Source organism: Saccostrea echinata, unplaced genomic scaffold (genome assembly GCF_033153115.1).
Source record: "Saccostrea echinata isolate AGI-Se365-2 ecotype Australia unplaced genomic scaffold, CSIRO_AGI_Sech_v1 ptg000054l, whole genome shotgun sequence".
NCBI classification, from domain to species: Eukaryota; Metazoa; Mollusca; class Bivalvia; order Ostreida; family Ostreidae; genus Saccostrea; species Saccostrea echinata.
Window position 1 is genome coordinate 53776847 of NW_026889803.1, and position 20654 is coordinate 53797500.

General features: G+C 33.1%; 1 protein-coding gene across 1 annotated transcript in view; it reads right to left on the reverse strand.

The window, feature by feature from the left end:
• Nucleotides 1-8050: 8050 nt before the first annotated feature.
• LOC133171582 (tyrosine decarboxylase-like) overlaps nt 8051-20654 on the reverse strand; it is a 16485-nt gene continuing 3881 nt past the window's right edge. Inside the window, exons 3-14 of the mRNA XM_061306360.1 lie at nt 19570-19621; nt 19424-19488; nt 19137-19244; nt 18056-18166; nt 15785-15817; nt 14030-14191; nt 13758-13825; nt 12566-12636; nt 12080-12099; nt 11113-11211; nt 10920-11021; nt 8051-8443 (exon numbers count right to left, since the gene is read on the reverse strand). Coding sequence (XP_061162344.1) covers nt 8246-8443; nt 10920-11021; nt 11113-11211; nt 12080-12099; nt 12566-12636; nt 13758-13825; nt 14030-14191; nt 15785-15817; nt 18056-18166; nt 19137-19244; nt 19424-19488; nt 19570-19621 — 1089 coding nt within the window. The 3' untranslated portion in view covers nt 8051-8245. The remainder of the gene's footprint in view (nt 8444-10919; nt 11022-11112; nt 11212-12079; nt 12100-12565; nt 12637-13757; nt 13826-14029; nt 14192-15784; nt 15818-18055; nt 18167-19136; nt 19245-19423; nt 19489-19569; nt 19622-20654) is intronic.

The following is a 20654-nucleotide window of genomic DNA, read 5'->3' on the forward strand; positions in this document are numbered from 1 at the left end:
TTGTATATGATCAGGTCTCACAGATTCTCTAAAAGAGAAAAGAAATGACTTATGGGCTTTATTTGTTTTAGTTTCAACTTTGGCCTCATGTTTGAAAGAAAAACAACATCAACAACAACTAAATCTGATATATTCAAGCCAGTTTGAATGAAAATAATTACATTTTAAAATTTTTATGATTTTATTCCCTTTCTGGAGGCTGTTTTCAGAAAAGCATAAAGCCAGTCTTACTCTTGCTGTCCCCCATCAGTTTCTCATTTCAATTCACGACTTAAGGTATGTCACTCGTGAAATTTGTTATATCAAGGATTTTTTGAGAAGTATATTTTGGATAAGTACTCATTTAGCATGACTCAAACTCGCTGAGAAAATGGGGGGTCAGTGTGCATCTAACTGAGCTACGGTACAATTAAGTTGACCTTTTTGCACTTAAATTGTAACTCGTTGGTTAATCACTTAAACCGTTATCATATTTTATCAGATGTCACCATGGCAATAAACATGATCTTATTTTACGTAAAATAGATTGAATAATATTTATCATTGAACAAATCATGCAAATTAATGCGCGTAAATTATTGTGTGACCTTTTTGCACTAAAAAAGTCTCATATTTGGGGTATTAAAAATCTAAATAGGCAATAGAATATTTTCTTGTATCAAACTTTTTACGACTTAAGTGCTGATCGGTCAAAAGTATCGAGTAGTTTAAAATAATGAAAGAAAAAGTTGGGGTCAGTGATGTAAATTTTGAAATATTGGTCAAAATATGGATTTTCTGGCAAAAAAAACTGTGTAAATTTTATCTCGACTTCTTTAATATATCTTCATTTTTTGGCAAAGTTTGTTGAGCGAAAGTGTAAATTTTGTTTAAAAATATAAATTGAGACCTATATCTAATATTCCAGGCATATCATAACGGAAAATATTCCCTGAGTAAAAGTATGTGAGGCTAAAGTTCCAAGATATTAAATTTAATAAATGTGTAGATTTGCAAAATTTTCTGCTTAATATCCTTCCACCACAAGAAGTAGTCCCTTACAAATCTTGCTTCTTCATGAATTTTTGAGCAGTTTTTTAATTGTTAAACATTTTAGATTGTTTAATTGAAATATGTTATAAAGATTGAATTGTAATAAATAGTTTTTAAGTAAGAGGTTCTGACTGAACTTTTCTAAAAGGCTGACGGGTGACATACCTTAATGTTATTTTTCCTTTCCTGCAGGCCATCATCTTAGAATCATAGATACTACGAAAACAAGTATATTAACTTCCTGCCGGTAGAGAGATGAGCTTGGAATATTCTTTGTTTTCTTTTTTCATAAATTACCATTTACTTTAGAATATCATCTTCTGTAAAGCAACATATCTCGCTGATTCATTAAGGCTTGATGATCCCCATTATATTATAATGTTTTCAGGAGAATGATTTACATATACTGGGCAAATGGTTTACATATAAATTCCGATTTACTATAGCAGTTATCCATTTTACATCGACAACATCTTGCTCATAGTTCACAGTTGTTTAAAATTTGTTTCATATAATCAGTCCACTGGCATGACTATTAATATTTTCAATATAGTATTATTCTTTACATATATGTTTATAAACAATGCAGGCACGTAGCATCGGGGGTGTGGGGGGCATCCCCTTCCCCACTTTTTTCCAAACATAACTTTTTACTATTGCACATGTTCACTGAAAGGCCGGTTGCCCCCTTTTTTGTTGCAGTATTGTCAAATAAGGATAATGTAGTAGTGCATGTAGGAATAAACTTGGTACTGCCCCCCCCCCCTTCCCGAAATAGCATTTTTGAGTTGGACAATCTCCCCCCCCCCTTTTTTCTGCTTGTCTCGCTTTTTTCCCCAGACATGTTAATTTTTTTTCTTCTGGCTACCCACCCTTACCACTAAAAAAATGATGCTACGTCCCTGCAATGTTGACAATTTCATGTTCTGTAAACGACCAGTTAATTCAGATAAAGTCAACTTACTTAAATAGTTCTTCCACAGGCCAGATTTACATCTCTTTAAAACCATTTCTGGATGGGAAATGTATAGGGTAAACTGATCGAAAGTCAAACATGACCGCGAGTCGAACGCATTTTAAACCTCACCTACACCTTTTGATAAACAATAAATGGTAGGCAACTCTTGATTATCTGTCTTCTTTTTTATCCATTTAATCAATTAGAGTTATCTTTTCTAAGTCGAACTCTTCTGTTAATAGTTCTAGGTGCCGGGAAATTTGAAGGTGATTTCTCCAAATTTTCTGTCGTAAATGAATTATCCATGTTGTTTCAAAGCTCCAAACATTTACCAAATAAGCTAATCAATACTTTAAAAGACAGATTTATACCAATCAATAATTTTAAAAGCTGTTTTTATATGGTTTTGGATACATAATTCGCAAAATAATTAACCAAAGCTCATTGAATTAATATCGAAAAATGATATGGAGTCGAACACCGAAAATGATCGCAAGTCGATCAGTGTTCGACACTAGAAACAACGATAAAAATACCACAATTTATACAAGAGAGAATAAAAGCTTTATAAGATTTATAAAAATTATATTATTTTAGAAGAAAATGAATCAACTCTTTCCATTCAAAAAAAAAAAAAAAAAAAACAACAACAAAAAAACAAACAAACAAAAACAAACAAACGAACAAACAAACAAACCTGTGCCACCAGTACTTTAATTATTCCATGATTCAGACCACAATTTACTTGATCATTTTAACTGTAATATAGCAAATTCAGATGTAGGCTATCTATTTTGGCAATTACGTCTAAAATCAAGTTTTAAACTTTGTGCAAAAATCCTCATGCTGGGGAAAGGAGTTTTCTTTCCTTTTTATCAACAAATTTGTGAGTTGGATTTTTTTTTAATGTAGTGCCCCCTCCCCTCTCTCGAAAAAAAAAATACCTGGGTCTGCGCCTGCCAATGTTTTCAGTGCTCTCCAGAGCCCAATACATGTTAAGGGTGGGTTCTTAATGCTTTATCCATTTACCACGACAGTGAAAAGACAAACAAAGATGAATATTTAATTAAGAAGATCTGACGCTCCGCAAGCACGAAGTATATTTTCGAACATAATATTTTACTGTAAATTTAGTTTGAAAATGTTCATTGAAAAGTCTAGTTGCAACCCCTCCCCTAATTTATTGCAGCACGGTAAAATCGCCCCGTTTTATGTAGCCAAAAAGCTTATTGTTGAAACAGTTGGACCCCCCCCCCCCTTAGAATTTTCGAGATTGGAGATAATTACTTCTTTGTTTTTGCTGGCTCATGGCGCAGTCTTCACAACAATTTTTTTTTTCAACGCATGCCCGTCGGGCATCTCATCTACTACTTTTACCAAGTTTATATGCCCTACTCAAAATTTAACTTTATGAAATAAAAAAAAAGCTGTCTTTACAGTGTATGAACCATTGTTTATACAAGAATGGACCAACAACCAAAAATTTCCAAGAGTGAAAAATATTCTTTCGGGTGGTCAAGAACATATACATGTACTTTTTATTGCTGTAATGCATTACCGAAAATTTTGAAATGTAGTAGTTTATCATTACGGGAAACATGCATGCAGTTTTTAACACACTGAATTTGGATTCCATGTAAAAATCCTACAGTGTAATTACAGTTTGTGTACACAATGTGTACACATCTCGTGCATTTCAACAACAGTAGAAAGACGACAGGGATTAGTTAGTTACGCTTCATTGCATATGACACCTGTGAAATTGATTTCAAAATGTGTATGCACTTCTTTGGTCAACTTATTTAGTAAATATATACTTGTCTGTTTTAATGATATTGTTACATTAGGTAATAAAAAATAAATTTCACCTATTTACTTGACTACTGACGGTATATTTATTTGGTACATTAAATACATGTATAAACAGGGCTGTTAAAAGAGGTCAGTGAATCTACAATAAATAATAAATCTACCAAAATTTGGTAATCATTGCTATTTTTGAAGAAATCTGGATTTAATAAACGAGTATTGAACAATTGAACATGTTGAAAAAAGGGGGGGGGGTAACGATAACTTCTGACGTAAATGTAATTTCTTTTGATTTTATTTACCGGGTATTTTACTAAACTACTATTCAAATTTTCACACACAAAAAATCAAGAAATGCCAATTAGAAACAAACAGGGAAAAGGAGCTGTCATGGAATAAAATACCGTACACACTTTAATATCAGAAACGAAAGTATAGATTGCAATCCATTGTGTAAAATATTTTTATATAAAAGTCGGTCTATAATGGAGAAAACATTACAAATGCCCAGTGGGCATGTGAATCTTCATTTTTTACATGCCCGCCCGCAATTTTACCAGGTCCCGGGCATCGGACTCCCGGGTTATTTCAAAGACTGATGGCGGGTGTGACTGGTCAACTTACTTCTCCTAGGCACCTGATCCCACCTCTGGAATTTCCGGGGGTTCGTGTTTTATATCCTTTTCACAGATTTGTATTGTCTCTAGATTTTCTTGAGATCGATTCCGTTCCCTATCTTCACCTTTTTCAGGTACGTTGTCTTGAATCTTTTTTTCGCCCCCCCCCCCCCCTTAAAAAAAACAACAATGCTGCAAGTATGTTTGCGCCAGTTCCAGTAAAAAATAAGATTTGTTGAGATCTCAGGAAAATAGGGGCCGTAACAGAGGATTAACATTTGATTAAAGAAAAAGAAAAACGAAAGCTTATAGAGATAATTTGAATGGTTTAAATCCGCATGAAAGATTTAAAAATTTCTGAAGAAATAAATATTCAACATCAAATTTTTATGCAATTTTGTAAATCGTATTATGTCTTCTGATTTTAAAATATGTCAAATTGAATTTGTTTCATGGCAAGATTGTTTAGATTGAAACTATTTTGCGTTGAATAAAGTAATCGAACTTTAAGAAAATTAGTCCTATCATAGAAAGTTGTGAAACTTCAAACAATGAATTGAGTCCTGACCACATAAATTCGCCTGAAACGAATACTTTAAGCATTCGAAATGTTACCTTGGAAAAGACTTCTAGGTGTAAAAAATGAAGATAACAAACAGTGATCGATGTCAAAAAAAAAAAAAAAAAAAAGCAAAACGTTTTTGCCATAACTTCAAATTGGGCTTCAAACATGTTCAACGGAGGATGAAAAAAAGAGAGACAAAGCATATAAAACTGGAAAAAAATGAATACAGAGAGAAATAAGATAAATCAACAGAAAAGGTGGAGGATCAATGAAAAATTTTGCAAATTGATAATGTTGACTGAATTCTACATTACATGTATTACTTTCCTCCTTCAATGTAAAATTATTTCCAGTGATTACCAACAACGTTTCACAATCTTCCTTGATATTAAAATAAATTTAATGAAAATCATGTCAAAATGTTTGGTATGAATCAAAATCTATCTATAAATGAAAAAGACGAGATTAAAAAAATCTTTTCAGAAGTTTGTCTATTTAATTTAATGTCATGAAAAGCAGTTCCTATTAACAATTATGTAATTCATGCGACTTGGAATAAATGGCGTTCGACTTCATATCTAGTCGTTCGACTTGTGGTCGAATGTGTTCGACTTACGATCATAGGCACTCCCCTGCTTAATTGTTAAAAAATATATATCTACTATACTATAAACATAACCTTGTTATGTTTATAGTATAGTAGATATATATTTTTTAACAATTAAGCTGGGGGGTGCCTATGGTCGGTGAATATAGATAGGCGTTCGACTTGCGATCAGTTTACCCTATTAACATTTTACATCCAAAACAAAAGAAAGTATTGACGTAATTTCGTACATCAAATCATCATCTACCTGTAGAAACAATGAAAGGAAAATAGATGATAACTATGACTATATTTTAGAATGTTCAGCTTTTTCAGAAAAAAGGGAAACATTTAGAAAATAGATACTGCAGTAGAGCAAATGTTGTAAAATTCCTCGAACTTAATTATATGTTGAATACAAATAAAAAAAAAACTTTGTTTTTTATTTGAAATATTTTGGAAGCTGTCTGTTTCCCCTTATTGTTCTCCTGGTGGTCCTCCATAACATAGATAACATATAAAATGTTATTTAAATATTATACCTTTTTTACATAATTTTAGTCTGTCCTTCTTCCTATCCCTCCAAGAATTGCAGCTGTAAAATATTTATTAATTTATGTATGTACGATTTGTGTGTTGTGTCTGAGCTTTAGGGTCGTTACAAATTCCTATAAAGGAGGGGTTATTATTTGAACATTACCTAAAAAGCATTTAGTCATATTTGACAGTTATGAGGTCCGTATAGGTTTTGTACCTGGCTAGACTGATGTGGGCATGACATCCATTTGCTAGGTGTCATCCCACACCAATAACAAATGAACCATAATGGCAATCAATGAATTAAAAACCTTAAAGACTGTGAAATTTGACCCTTGACCTTGTGACCACAAAATCAACAGTGGTCATATATTCCTTAAAGAGAACCAATGTACCAAGTTTGATGTCTGTAAAGTAAAATATTCTCAAAATATTAAGAAGACAATACCTCCCTAAGTCTAGAGTAGTTTGACCTTTGACTTGTGACCTCACAATTACTCCACAAGGGTTTTCAAGATATTGAGTGGTCAATATCTTCGTATGTCCAGTTTAACCCTTGACCTTGTCATGTCATAAGCACAGGGGTCATCTAATCCTTTAGGAGAACCATTGTAACAAATTGGATATGTCTGTAAAGCAAAGAGTTCGTAAGATATTGAGCGGTCAATATACTCCTATGTCCAATTTGACCTTTGATCTTAGGAAGTCAAAATCAATAGGTATCATCTATTCCTTTAAGGGAACCAATGTACCAAGCTTGATGTCTGTCACGCAAAGGGTTCTCAAGATATTGAGAAGTCAATATATTCCTATGTCCGGTTTAACCCTTGACCTTTGACTTGTGACCTCATAATCTACAGTGATCATAGATGATCTACTCAACTGGAACCCGTGTACCAAGTTTTCTTGATTGATTTTTGTGTTGTTTTCCGTTTCTTACGAGAATTTTTCACTCATATGAGACGTCACAAAATACTAGTGAAGGCTTCAGAACCTATACTCGACACCATTGAGCAGTGAGGGTTCTTTATCGTGCCAATGCCTACCGAAAGACCCGTGACTTCACTTCTAATGCTGGGCGTTTCGCGAAGGAACAATCACTTCGTGGGTTTGACGCTGCTGCAGGAACGAGAATCGAATCCAGACCTCCCGATCACGCCCTACCACTAAGCTACTGCGATCGGTACCAAGTTTGATACCTATCAAGCAAACTGAGCAGTCAAAATCTTCCTGTTTCCAGTTTGACCCTTGACCTTTGACCTCACAATCAATAGAGGTCATGTATTTTATAATGAAAACCAGTTCACAACAGTTAAATAAATGGTTTTCAAGATATTGTATTATACATTGTATAATACATTGTATTATCTTACGTCTATAGTAGTTTGACATTTGACCTTGTGAACTCAAAATCTATAGTAGTCATTTACTCTTCAGGGGGTACCAATGTACCAAGTTTGATGTCTGTCATCTGAAGGGTTCTCAAGATATTGAGCGGAACACTTGGTCTACCGACCGATGGATGCTAAACAATATGTCCCCCTTTTTCGGGGAAAGGGGATGATAATAAAACTGATGCTTGCTATACATGTTCTTTACTGATAAAACTCTTCCTTCACCATGAATCCTAAAAGAAAATTTATCTGTAGACCATGAGTTAAAACAATTTCTTCATCCATACATATGCATCAAAAGCTACAAACTAGAAAGACTGCATACAGTTGGCTATTCCTTGCTTTGTTGGTATCAGATGACTCTCACTTAAAGCAATTCTCAACTTTAGGGTAATCATAATATATGAAGTGTAAAGCCTTGTCTCTGAAGACAAGACAAAGCTAACAATATGCTTCACCAAAGACTTTTGAGTACATATAAAAATAGCAAGGCAACATTTTTTTTTATAGACACTGTAAATATATACATATTTTTCAAAAATACAAGCGAGTAAATAATAGCAATAAGAAATACATTATTTTTGGTTGGCAAAAGCTCCCTTATAAAATGGAGAAAACAAAAAGATTTAAGATTCCCACTAAAAATACAATTGTAATCTTTTAAAATCAGTCGGGATACATAATTTCTTAAAAGCACAAGATCACTTTAGTTTTTTTTCAGAACTTGGAGCAGCAATAAATGAGCTGTCATCCTCTAGCAGAAAATATTCCGTCAGCAGCAGAAGAGATGACACTCCATGCGAAATCTACATCCTTTTCCTTTGCCTTCTCGGCGCAGACGACGTATCGGATGACGGAACGACCGTTGACAGAAGCTTCCGTCAGGTGTAAGTTACCAGATTCATTAATATTACGCAGAAGTGTAGTAGTCAGTTTACTGGGTCCCTGAAAATATATGTGACGTTACGGTTCTTTGGTACTGATAAGAGAGATAACTCTTAACGGAATAAAAGTCTTTTATTCCTTTATAAATATGTCAAGTTGAAATGTCCTTTTTACCAGTTTTTCCCTGCAAGCTATGCTAAAATTGTTTGCATTTTATTCAAAAAATAAATTTTTATTTTGGAAAATTATAAGCGTTAGAGCAACATTTTATATTAGTGAACAGAGGGATTTTGAACCTTAAACTAGAAACCATTAGTCTATAAAAATTGGTAACATGACCTCTCCACGTTGCACGTATTCCAAATTTAAAAGTTTTAAAAATTTACCGATCTGGCAAAGAAAGAGTTCGGATCAGTGACATTGACCTTTAATAAGAGGGCACTAAGGTCAAGGTTTTACTTATGATACACACCATTAACTTGATATGGTCCTAAGCACAGCAAATACAAATGTATTTGACTTTTATAAATATACTTGATGTGTGTTTAAGAAAATATTCCCACTTTTTTCGGAAATATACCGAAATGTAATGTATTGCGCAAGCTTTGTTAAGAAAGCTCATGATCATTATTATCATAAAAGGTTGAATCGTCGAATATAGTAAAAGAAGATGGGCGAACAAGGCAAGCGCAATGCCTATAGTGCAACAAACATGAAGGTGAAAATTAAATCTTAATTATAACAATATTTTCTTTGATATTTCATCTAAAATTTAAGTATACTTTATGTAAAATATCTCCCTAATTTGCAAAAATCTTACTAAGTTTGAAATTATTTGCCTATGAAATAGCATACACACTACAAAGACTACAGAGGGCAAAAAGGATCATTTTCTCATATTAAAACACAATTTTTCGAAATGAGTGGCTCCATTTTTTTTCAAAGTTTATCCTCAAAGTTTGCGAAAAAATGTACATTTTTTGGTCAACAAAAAAATGGAGCAAAGACCCACTATACCTTAAAAAATACACTTTAATGACACAACATTCGCATCTTTCCAAGAAATACTAAGTCCATTTATTTAAGTGTCATATCACATTTCGATTTAAATGCCACAATTCATTAAGAGACGTGTGGCGTAGTGGTTAGCGTGTTAGTCTCAAAGGAAAATCACACTCTGGATTTTTATTGCTAGGGTTCGAACTCAACGAATACTACATCATCTTTTTAATAAGAGAGTAATTCTTGCCGGGAAAATTTTCCTCAGAAAAGTTTTTTGTCATAATTTCATAAATTTCAATATTGAGAATTTTAATCTTAATACTAAATTCACAAATTGATTCTGATTTTTATATATCTGAAGCTATAGGCATTCTGCGCGCCTTGTTCACCCATCTCCTTCATTTTTGTGTTGAGTAGTTTGTACCATCTAGTGCTAACCTTTCTTCATCGAAGAAAAACACGTACAAAGAGTAATGGGTCACATCAATCTAAGTAAATAGAAGACTCTGATGAGACTGTACCTCAACTGGGTTGTGTAAATAAAAGGGGGGAAATGTAATTCGCCTTTGTAGAACTATGTATCCTGATGATACTTGTATTGCTTTTTGTTGCAATTAAATCAAAATTGTTGGAGAAATAGCATTTTGAAAGATTTTCATATATTCCTATTTAGGAGGTATGGTATTATCGATAACTAGAATTGTGTGTCTTGTGTACCGGGTTTTATTAAAAAAGAAAAAAAAGTAGCGTTTTGAAAGATTTCAACACTTTAGTCAAATTGCAACTTTTACATCATTCATCAAAATTGTTTGAAAGAATTTCACGAGTATCTTTTAGTAACCATGGCACCAACGTTCATCGAAATCAAAAACAGATATTTACAGAATTATGTATCTTAGTAGTGTAATATGTTTACCAAGTTTTGTTGAAATCGTATTAAAATTGTAAAAGAAGTAGCATTTGTAAAGAATTTCACTGAGTCTCTTATGTTTAGTAACCAAGGCAACAATGTTTGTCAAAATCAAAAAATGATAATAAATAGAGAATGAGAAATAAGTTCTCAGTGTGGTCTACCGAGTTTTATTGAAATCGAACCAACACTGTAGGTGGATTAACGCTTAAAAAATAATAGATTATACAGATAGACAAAAGACCGGATGACAGACACACTACCATGGCGTAAGCTTCTCTAGGCTTTGTATATAATTTTTTTCTATCATTCCCAAGTCTTTGGTGAGCTCAACTGGATCACATGATCAATTATAAAATAGCTTTCAAGATAAAGCATCCAAAAGAGCATTTATTGACTGAATTCTTCTAAAATTAGAATTAATCCTCTGTAAAACAACGATAGTAATGACATCATAATAGTTTTATAGACACTGACTATAGAGTCATAATTATGCAAACACTATGCAAACTGACGGTGCCTTTTAAGGGAGGATATGAAAAGTCAAAATACCATGAACTTGTATTCGAAGATCAAGGGCATACGCCGTTAAACATCAAACAGGATATAAATCGCTAACAATACCTTAATACAAAATGCCACCAATCCTAGATTTGATTTTCCAACTATTTCGAACACATGGTTGCTTTCAATGTGGTCTTTCATCCTCTTGGCCAATTTGATATGCTGAAAAGGAAGCTACATGTAGTGTGAAATTCTACTGCCAAGTAAGTTATCTGCAGAATTTATGAAATAAACGAATCAAATCGATGTTTACCCTTCTAATAAACTCTTGTAATCCACTGATGCCGTACAAACGCAGCACAAACCACAGTTTGAGAGCTCGAAATGGTCTAGTGATTCCAATGCCCCAGTTCTAAAATTTCAAAAGATTGTATTGGTCCAGATTTTTAAATATGCGAAATTCTGATGCCTGCATGCAAATATAACTTTAAGAACGATAGGCCTAAACCTCTTTCCTAATGAAGAACAACAGCAAAATGTGTGTGCCCTTATTGTTACTTTCTTTGAATATTCAAGATTTAAACAAATAGCGATTTATCTCCATGAGAGGAAAATCTTAAATTTTCTGATGAGCAAACTTTGTCGTATTTTTTATAAGTTGTATATCACTAAGAGTCGATTCTGCAGTTCCATTTTGACTACGGGATGAAAGTAACATTAAATTCTATTTGTAATGATTTTAAATGAATATTCTAAAGTACAGCTTGTTTCCTCATATAGTTCACATCGGCCAATGAAAGCAATGGACATAAGATGACCTTGACAAATGGAAACTTTTTGAATAACTATTTTGAACCCTCTTGCCAAGTGATTCTGAAAGAGATAAATTTATTCACATGTATATTATTCTCTTTTCTTATTAAAACTAACTATTTTTAATCTCTGTCCCATACAGAGGGGTTTGCAATTTATATTTTTAAAAGGTGTTATTTACCAAATTACGGTCGAAATTGATTCAGCACGAGAAAAAAAAAAAGAAGAAAACTGACAAGTTTGAGTAAAAAAAAATGATTGCTAGACCCTCTAGTTCAATTAAATATAATTAATTAGAAGCTTTTATTCCTTTAATACACGCACTGTCAAAAGTTGTGGAAAAAGCAGATGCCTTTTATAAATACAAGTTACACAAAATACTCCAAGCTTATGTAATTACATGTAAGGGTGGTCTAAATTATCAGTTAGATATAGTTAAGTGGAAACTATATTCAAATAATACATACTCGGAAGTCAGTTGTTTCAGCTACAATGTAATACAGAAATCAATATATCAGGTTATAGCAGACAAAACAAGATCAAACTGAACAGTGTTTAATATTGTGGTATCCATAATAAAATAGCATGTTCTAGGTTGTGACATGGCCCATAACTTTTCGTCAATAAAAAAAAAGATAGCAAAAGTTTTCAAAGATGATCCTGATAGGACTTCCCTTAACCTTATACCACAAAAGAGGGAAATCGATTCATATTCAATATTTGGCCAGTCGACAACCAATTCCCGCGCGTGAGCAAAGCACAGTTTTTAGACAAATTTGGGAGTTAAAACGAATTTAAGGGTGTCAAGTGTGGTTATTCGAGATATTGTTTACAAACGTATTAATATAGAGATTTTCTTGAAAAAGTGTATTCTTTAAAATACATAAAACATATTTTTTAACTTAAATTTAAAAAAAATGCACAAATACAACTAGCACTTCAACATGTCCTACCTTGATGTTTATGTTGTAGATACGTGGCATTAGCAGCGAGGCAATCGTTAAGAGATTTTTTGTTCTTCACCCTTGCAAAAAGTAACGATAATAGTATATAGCAAAAATTTCATTCTTTGCCCTTATGAACTAGGCAGAATTCGAATTCTCTGTGGAACACTGAGATACATGTACGTATGTAAGGAAGTCAAAGTTCTCATTCTTTATCAATGCAATCTTGTATATTACTGCTATAAGGATGACTCCAATAATTGAATACGTTCTGTAATACTTAACTATATACTGAACAATATTGTGATATAATAAAAAATGACAGAGGGTGTCCTTGAAACCGTAATACTCACGGTGTGACACACATGACACATGATGTAACAGTATGATAATAATATCCCTGTAACAGTGATATACAGGGTGTGACAATATGATAATAGAATCCCGGAAACAGAGATATACAGGGTGTGACAATATGATAATAGAATCCCGGAAACAGAGATATACAGGGTGTGACAATATGATTCCTGTAAAATTGACATACATATTATTATGTTACTTAATATAAAGATGAAAGATGAGCATATATCTGAAACATTTGTTGAATTAAAAGTTTTGCAAATACAGACAAAAGCTCGTTTGAGACAAACTGCCACCGAATAAAAGATACACTGCAAATCAGATAATCAGAAGCAAAAAAATCGGTATAAGCTAACAAGAATAATGCAGGAGTACTCCTAAGAAGTTCTTTCTTTTTTTTTTTTAACAGGATCCCATCCTCTTTACAAAATAAGATAATGTACTGTACTCTCTCCATTTCAAAGAACAATTTCAGAATTCATACCCCAGTAAAAATACATCTTTAAAAAAATAAACCCTTTTTTGTCACAAAATTTTCATCATTCATCCCTTTCTCCTAGTTCATTGTAAATGAGGTATCAGGATTATTATTCATGAGTTTTAACGACTTTTTATTTACCTTGAGAGATTTTTTGAGTATATATATTCATCTGTACTTTAAAAGTGAATTACAGAAAATCAAGCTGTTGGAGCAAAAGCCTTTAAAAGGTGAGTAGCAAAAGTTATAACTTAATGAAAAAAGCAAACATTACTTATAGAATTAAGAAAAGGAATAAAAGTTTATGTGGGTTACATGTACGTAAGACAGGACTTTCTCTGTCCCCGGATGCAAGTTATTTACCAAAGTACAGCACATTCTGTTGTTGTCAGCAACCATTTGTGTGGATTAAACGAAATGGAGGAAATATTCTGCAATTCATGTTAATATAATATTTTTTGTTATGCACCCTCATATCTGTCGTTTTAATCGGTTCTCATACAAATGCATTAAACATTTAAAATATCAGAAAGGAAACGAAAATAAAAACATTTAAAAAGGATGATGTGAAATTGTGTATAAGTATTAATCAATAACCCCCCCCCCCAAAAAAAAAAAAAATCAATGAATTTTACCTCTTTCCCATTAATGAGGTAGTGGAATTCTGGGCAAATCAATGCACAACCGGCATACGCAGCATCAACGTGCAACCAGAGGTTCTCCTTCTCGCACATCTCCGACAACTCATAAACGTCATCAAAGGAACAACAAGAGGTTGTGCCCACCGTGGCACAGACCTGAAAAAGTGAATACACCTCTCTTTCTTTCTCTCCCTGTCTGTGAATGTGTGAGAGAGAAAGAGAGAGAATCCGGAATGCAAATTTGAAGCTTTAAATGAATTTAACGAGATTTTAATAGATAAAGAAGATATAATTATTATGATCAATACTTAAAACGAAAAAGGCAAAGATAACAAACAACGATCGATCTCATAAGCACAGACCCTGGAAACACCTGAGATGGGATCAGGTGTCTAAGAGGAGTAAGTATCCCCTGTCGACCGGTCATATCCGCTGTGAGCCCTCTGATCAGGTAAACGGAATACCGTAACCCGTAATCAAAATTAGTTTAAAAACAATGTCCTAACAACTGATATGAAACATGTCAGTTAAAATACGACCAAATGATAAGTTATACTTGCAAACAAGGCCATTATAATGGCCATATAGAATTCGCAACATGCTGACTATAAACGAGATTATTGAAAGTCCTGTAACATAAACTTTGTCAGTAGCCTACCTCGGTTTAAAAAATTGATCGTGCTCAAAGAATGCTCTTCCGTATATATTCAGATGGGAGACATACACACAATATGCAGGTGATATTGAACTGTTACTATAGAAATAATGGAAGGTGACGATGGAAAAGCTAATTCAAAAGTCGTCCCGTTTATAAATACAAACCAAAAGGTTGTGATAAAAATTAGGCTATACCGTCTTGTCTTAAAGGTTATATACCCTTGAGGCTACATCATGACTTAATTTTTTTTTAATGGAATACAATCTCCATTATGAAGTTTTTTTTTAAGTATAATAGTTTATATACATTTCTATTTTAATATTTTAAGATCTAGTTTATTGTATTTGAAATAAAAAGTTTGAAGGTTTGTTATCAACAAACATGACAGGCACATGACGGAAAGAACTATGTATGATAAGAGTCAATTTTGGCCCCCTTAAAATCAACATTTTAGAATGATATTCATATATGTATAATTGCTTTTTATTTTGTAGAAGAGATTATATATAAGAGAAATATTTCCAATACATTTTTTACATTTTTATGCACTCACAGGCTATAAATGACGTCAGAAATGATGCTATTTTTTGCAATCCAACCAAAATGAGACAAAAATGGGCTTTTTCTTGACGTTTTTTTTTCTTAGGGAAACATAGAGCGCAGCTTGGAACATGCATAATTTTTCTGTCAGTAATTAGTCTTGTATAGATATATCTTTGGTAAAAATATTAAGTTTGTTCAAGTCTGCGCTCAATATTTTCTGGAAGAAAAACTGCTTGAAAATAAGCAGTTTTATACAAAATACACTAAAATGGCGGGAAAACGTGAAATTTATGATGTCATATTTCTAAATTAATGGCATTTTGATCAAATTGAAAATTACCAATAAAGGTCACATGTATGGCCGTGCAAATTAGAGCTATATATAAAGTAAAATTAAGATATTCATTTTAAGGGGCCATTTGAGACACTTATCATATATTGCTCTTTTACAAATGAATGAACTCCGACAGTCCTCATCAAGTAGTACTTGAAGCATTCTTATAAAAAGATGAAAAAAGTAAATGGAGGAGTGGAAAATTGATACTTACAAAAAAGGGATCGAGTCCATTTGATTTGTCGATCTGAAATGATAGAAAGTTGAATGTTTACCTGTAGCTGCAGATCTGTAGCTCGCTGGTCTGAAAAGAAAAATATTGGATGGACGACCAGAGAGCTACAGAACCACCCATTGAAAAAGGTTTTCTCGATTTATTTCTCCGTAAATTTAATCTGCTATCTCAAAATATTGCTAACCGTGTGTTTCTAATATATTCGTTTACTAATTCCACAAAAAATCCATCTTTGGAGTCTTAAACTGACTCTTTAAACAAAATATTAGATCTCTCAGTTGATTTCATTTTGATACGCAAGAGCATGCTCTACGTATGAACAATTTCTAAAACGAGGTAATTTATTGAAAAACAAGTTGATGAAACAAGAATATCAACAGTCTCGTTTAAAGTCATCATTTCGTAAGTTCTATGGTCGATACAATGACCTTGTCAGCAAATACAATTTATCATTAAGACATATGCTGACTGACGTTTTTCATACTAATTGTTAGGCCATTATTTACACACTGAATTGTCGACGGACTTTTCCGTTATTTACCGATCACGACAAGGAGCACACGGCGGGTGTGACCGGTCGGCAGAGGATGCTCACTCCTCCATGAACCCTGATCCCACCTCTGATGTTTTTGGAGGTCCGTGTTTGCTCTGCTCCCGATTTGTATTGTTTTAATGGACTTTGAGCTTGAATACTGTTCGTTATCTCCATATTTCATTCTTATACTTGTTGATACTTTTGTACCATTTGCTAATATTTGCCCGATTTCCGAAGTGTATGAATGTCCCTTGTCGTGGTGACGGAACTTGTACACTATGCTACACTAGTTCAGATTTCTTCACACGCGGTGTAAAAATTTTACTTATAATCAATTCAACTAAAATTAGATTGGCTAAATAACGAGGTTGGATCCTGATATTTAAAGTCTTAAACTTTTTTGGTCAAGTATATTTTTAGTTTCTACACACATAGCTTAATTAAAAATCAAAACAAAAAATGGGGGTCAATACGCTTCTTATGGCGCTACAGTACATTTAATATGACCTTTTTGCACTGAAATTTATGTCTTAATCAAAAATCACATCTTCGACGTTTTCCCTCCAATGTTTTTATCCAAATAAATCATGGGACAAATTAAACTATTAGTCTATTTGAAAAAAGACACTTAAAAATTGTGACTAAGAAAAAGTTTCAAATTGCTTCGCATAATCAATTATTTGACCTTTCTGCACTCAAAAAATGTGATTTTTCTGGCATTAAAAATTTAACAAGCAAGAAAATTATTTTAAAGTCTTAAACTTTTTCTGAATTTAGGCAGATTAATCAAAGTTATCTTATATATTCAGAAAATAAAAACAAAAGTGGGGGTCTATGATGTAAATTTTTAGATATTACTAAAAAAGTGTTAATTTTATGTTAAAATTGGCTAAATTTTTTCCTGGAGTTTCAGAATATATTTACTATATTTGTCACAATATAATGAAAGAATTCATAAGAAATAATTTAATAAGTATTTCAGAACCAGCATAAAATATTTCACTGCAAAAAACAGCTCTGTGTGATCATTTTCTCCTAAGAAACCTTCCGCCACAAAACATAGTTCCTGGCTTAATCCTCTTTGAATGGAATTTAATCGCGGTTTTTTCATTGGATAAAGTTTAATTTGCATTGTAGAATTCAGATTTAATGTTTGAACTTAAAAATGATGCAGAATTTTATAAATAAAGGTCCAGACCAAAATCTGCTCAAAAGCTCAGGATCGAACCTCTTTAAAATTAGATGTTTTGTTTTTGAATAAAAGTTAATCTTTTAAAAATTTTATTCAATATAAACTTACGAAACGATAGTACGTCGAATTATTTTGCCACCCAAAATGGCATTATAAATAGGCGAAATTATCGATGTCTCAATTACGGACCCAGGAGGGCTATTAAAAAAAGGTTATAAGGAATGTTTTGATGTGGAATTAACACATGGTTAGTAATATTATGAGATGGCACTTAAATATATTAGGAGAAATAAATCGAGAAATATGAGCACTTTTTGTGCGCAATAAATAGGTCCAATATTTTTTTTTCATTTGGTAGATCTGTAGCTCTCTGGTCGTCCATCCCAATTTTTTTTCAGACCAGCGAGTTTGCAGATCCGCATTTAGTTTACCTGCATCTCAGAGGGATCTAATTTCCTAAAATTTCATGACAAAGAATAGAGTCATTTATAAAAAATTTTTTTACAATTTTTTTTTCGTTTACCATAATGCTTTTTTTCAAAGCTTCCACAGACAGGGAGAGATTTTCGTCTACTTCAATCTGTCGAAGGATCACCGACCCCAGTGAACAAGCCTTTTGGACACATATATTAGCCTGAAATATTTAGAAAATAAATTGATAAATCATTGCATATCTTGGTACAAATAGTTCATGAATAATTACTGCAATAAAAACTCTTCAAGTTAAAAGGAATTAAGTCCCGAAAATAGATGTCAAGTGTTTAAAAAAATGTCATTGATACTGACGATATGTTTTTTTCTTTACACAAAGACATACATGTAGCATGGACGTAGGAACGGGGGGGGGGGCATGCCCCCCCCCCCATAATTTGGCCGATATATAGATTACTATAATAAGCATAGATATTATATGCTTGTGCCCCCTCAATAAAAACATCTGATGACCTTTTGTTTTTGCTTGTCAGGAAATTTTTGGTAGTGCCTTCTCAACTGTCAACTGAAAATGTATGGCTGTGCCCCCCCCCCCCCCCCCCCAAACTGAATTTGCTTCCTACGGGCCTGTGTAAAAAATATGCTATAAAAATTTGTAAAACAGTTTGTACAGGCTTTATTATTGCTAAATAACATATTTTTCTCTCAAACCAGGATTATTTTTTCATTCTCCCCAAGTCTATACTGTTATATGTATTTTGAAATTCAGTGCAAATCATGAAAAAATGAAATCCATCGAAACAAATATAATTTTACTTTAATTCTAACATGTAAGAGATTAATTTGAATTTTAACACACACACACAAATAGATAAATAAAAAGTTATGACAAAACCCCCGTTTTCTCAGAATACGAAATGTTTAATATATGTCTGTGGGGCTTCCAAGTAAAAATACAAATTTTTTTTTTAAAATTAATATTGATTAATTATTAATAAATTATTAATAAAAAAAGTAATAATTAATACCCCGGTATGTAAAAGTGCACCAACATCATATACAATTAAAAATGTAATAGAGATATATTGAAAACTAATTAAATGTATAAAGCAGAACAGCATCGGCTATGTTTTGTAAACAGCACATTCATCTTAACTGTCAAATGTAGATACCAAACAAGAGATGTAGGCAACAAGCCGAGGCGCCCTCTCCGCTGTGTTTTGTTGTGCATGACGTTTTGCAGCGGAAAGTGCCAAGAAGATACACTCGCTTCCGGAACCCTACAATGTCATTTTGTATTACTTACACTGAACTTTATATTAATAACAAAGATGCAAATGAGGAATATTTAAAAATTCTAACGGAGAACTTAATAATGATGAACTTAATTTTTAACATATATAAATACTGGGGGAGGGGGGGGGGGCACTGAATCAGTTTATGCCACAAACATACTGACCTGAATGGACCCCCCGCCTTCTCCTCCCTCGTGTAAAAACTGCTTCGGTAGAGAGACAAGTTTACCTGCAATGAAACAGGGACATTCGAAATATCCCAATTATCGGCAAATTACATTTTATTTGCAAATTCTTGACCCTACGTCACCTAACCAGTCTGTGACAACCATCTCCAACTCCGTGCAAGCAGGACTTATGGCCTGGAATTAAAAAAAATGTATGAAAAACATGATAATGAGTATGTGTTTGGTTGAAAGCAGTGTTGTGATGCTGATGTCTGTTGTAAATTTTGAATTTACCGGATGGAAGTTATTTTTATTTACTGCCATACGGAATATTCAAAATTTACATGGCAATAATTCATCACAGGTACTTGTGGACAGGACCCCCTCGAATATACCCCACAGGTCAAAAAATATTTTTATGTATTTTTTTCATAAAATATTCCTCTAGTACATATTTACAATGCATTCCATAAGAAAAATCCAAAAAATAACGCAGAATTAACGTTTTACTAAAAAAATCATACCCGAGGTATAATACCATATCAAGGTGGGGGGGGGGGGGGTTCCGGACCCACCCACCCCGACACCCCCTCTAGATCCGCGCATGCCTATGATAGCAAGAAAGAAAAATTATTCAGAAATTTTTAAACGGTGAAGGCGAGGAAGAAATAAATAGGAGGAAGGAGTATTTCTTCTTAAATATAATACATTTAATTTCCAGATTTCCTTACAAGCAAATAATTCAATAGCTTTTTTGACGGGGGAGAGATTGAAGGCTTATATAACGTCAAAAAAAGGGGGGGCTTTTAGTAGGATCCTGAGTAACATTTGTTGGTATAAGTATTTATACCAGAAATACCATTACAAGGCATTAATTTTACTCTTTGTATAGGCAAAGGGGGAGGGGGGCACAACCCATCAGAAATCCCAAGTAATAAAAAAAAGGTCACAGGCGTCATTATTGAGGGAGCACTACTCTATATAATATGTTGGCAATTTATTGGAACCCCCCCCCCCACCACCACCACCACCACTACCACCACCACCATCACCACCAATGTTTTTACAGATCTAACATTACCCATTTAAAACGATATAAATAATACACATTATTATGACATATAAGAAATTCACAAATACAGGTGCCTTTCATAGGGAATAAAGAAGCACTGAAAGATTTCACCTAAGGCGAAAGTTATGCTATTATAATTTTCAGTAATATTTTTCT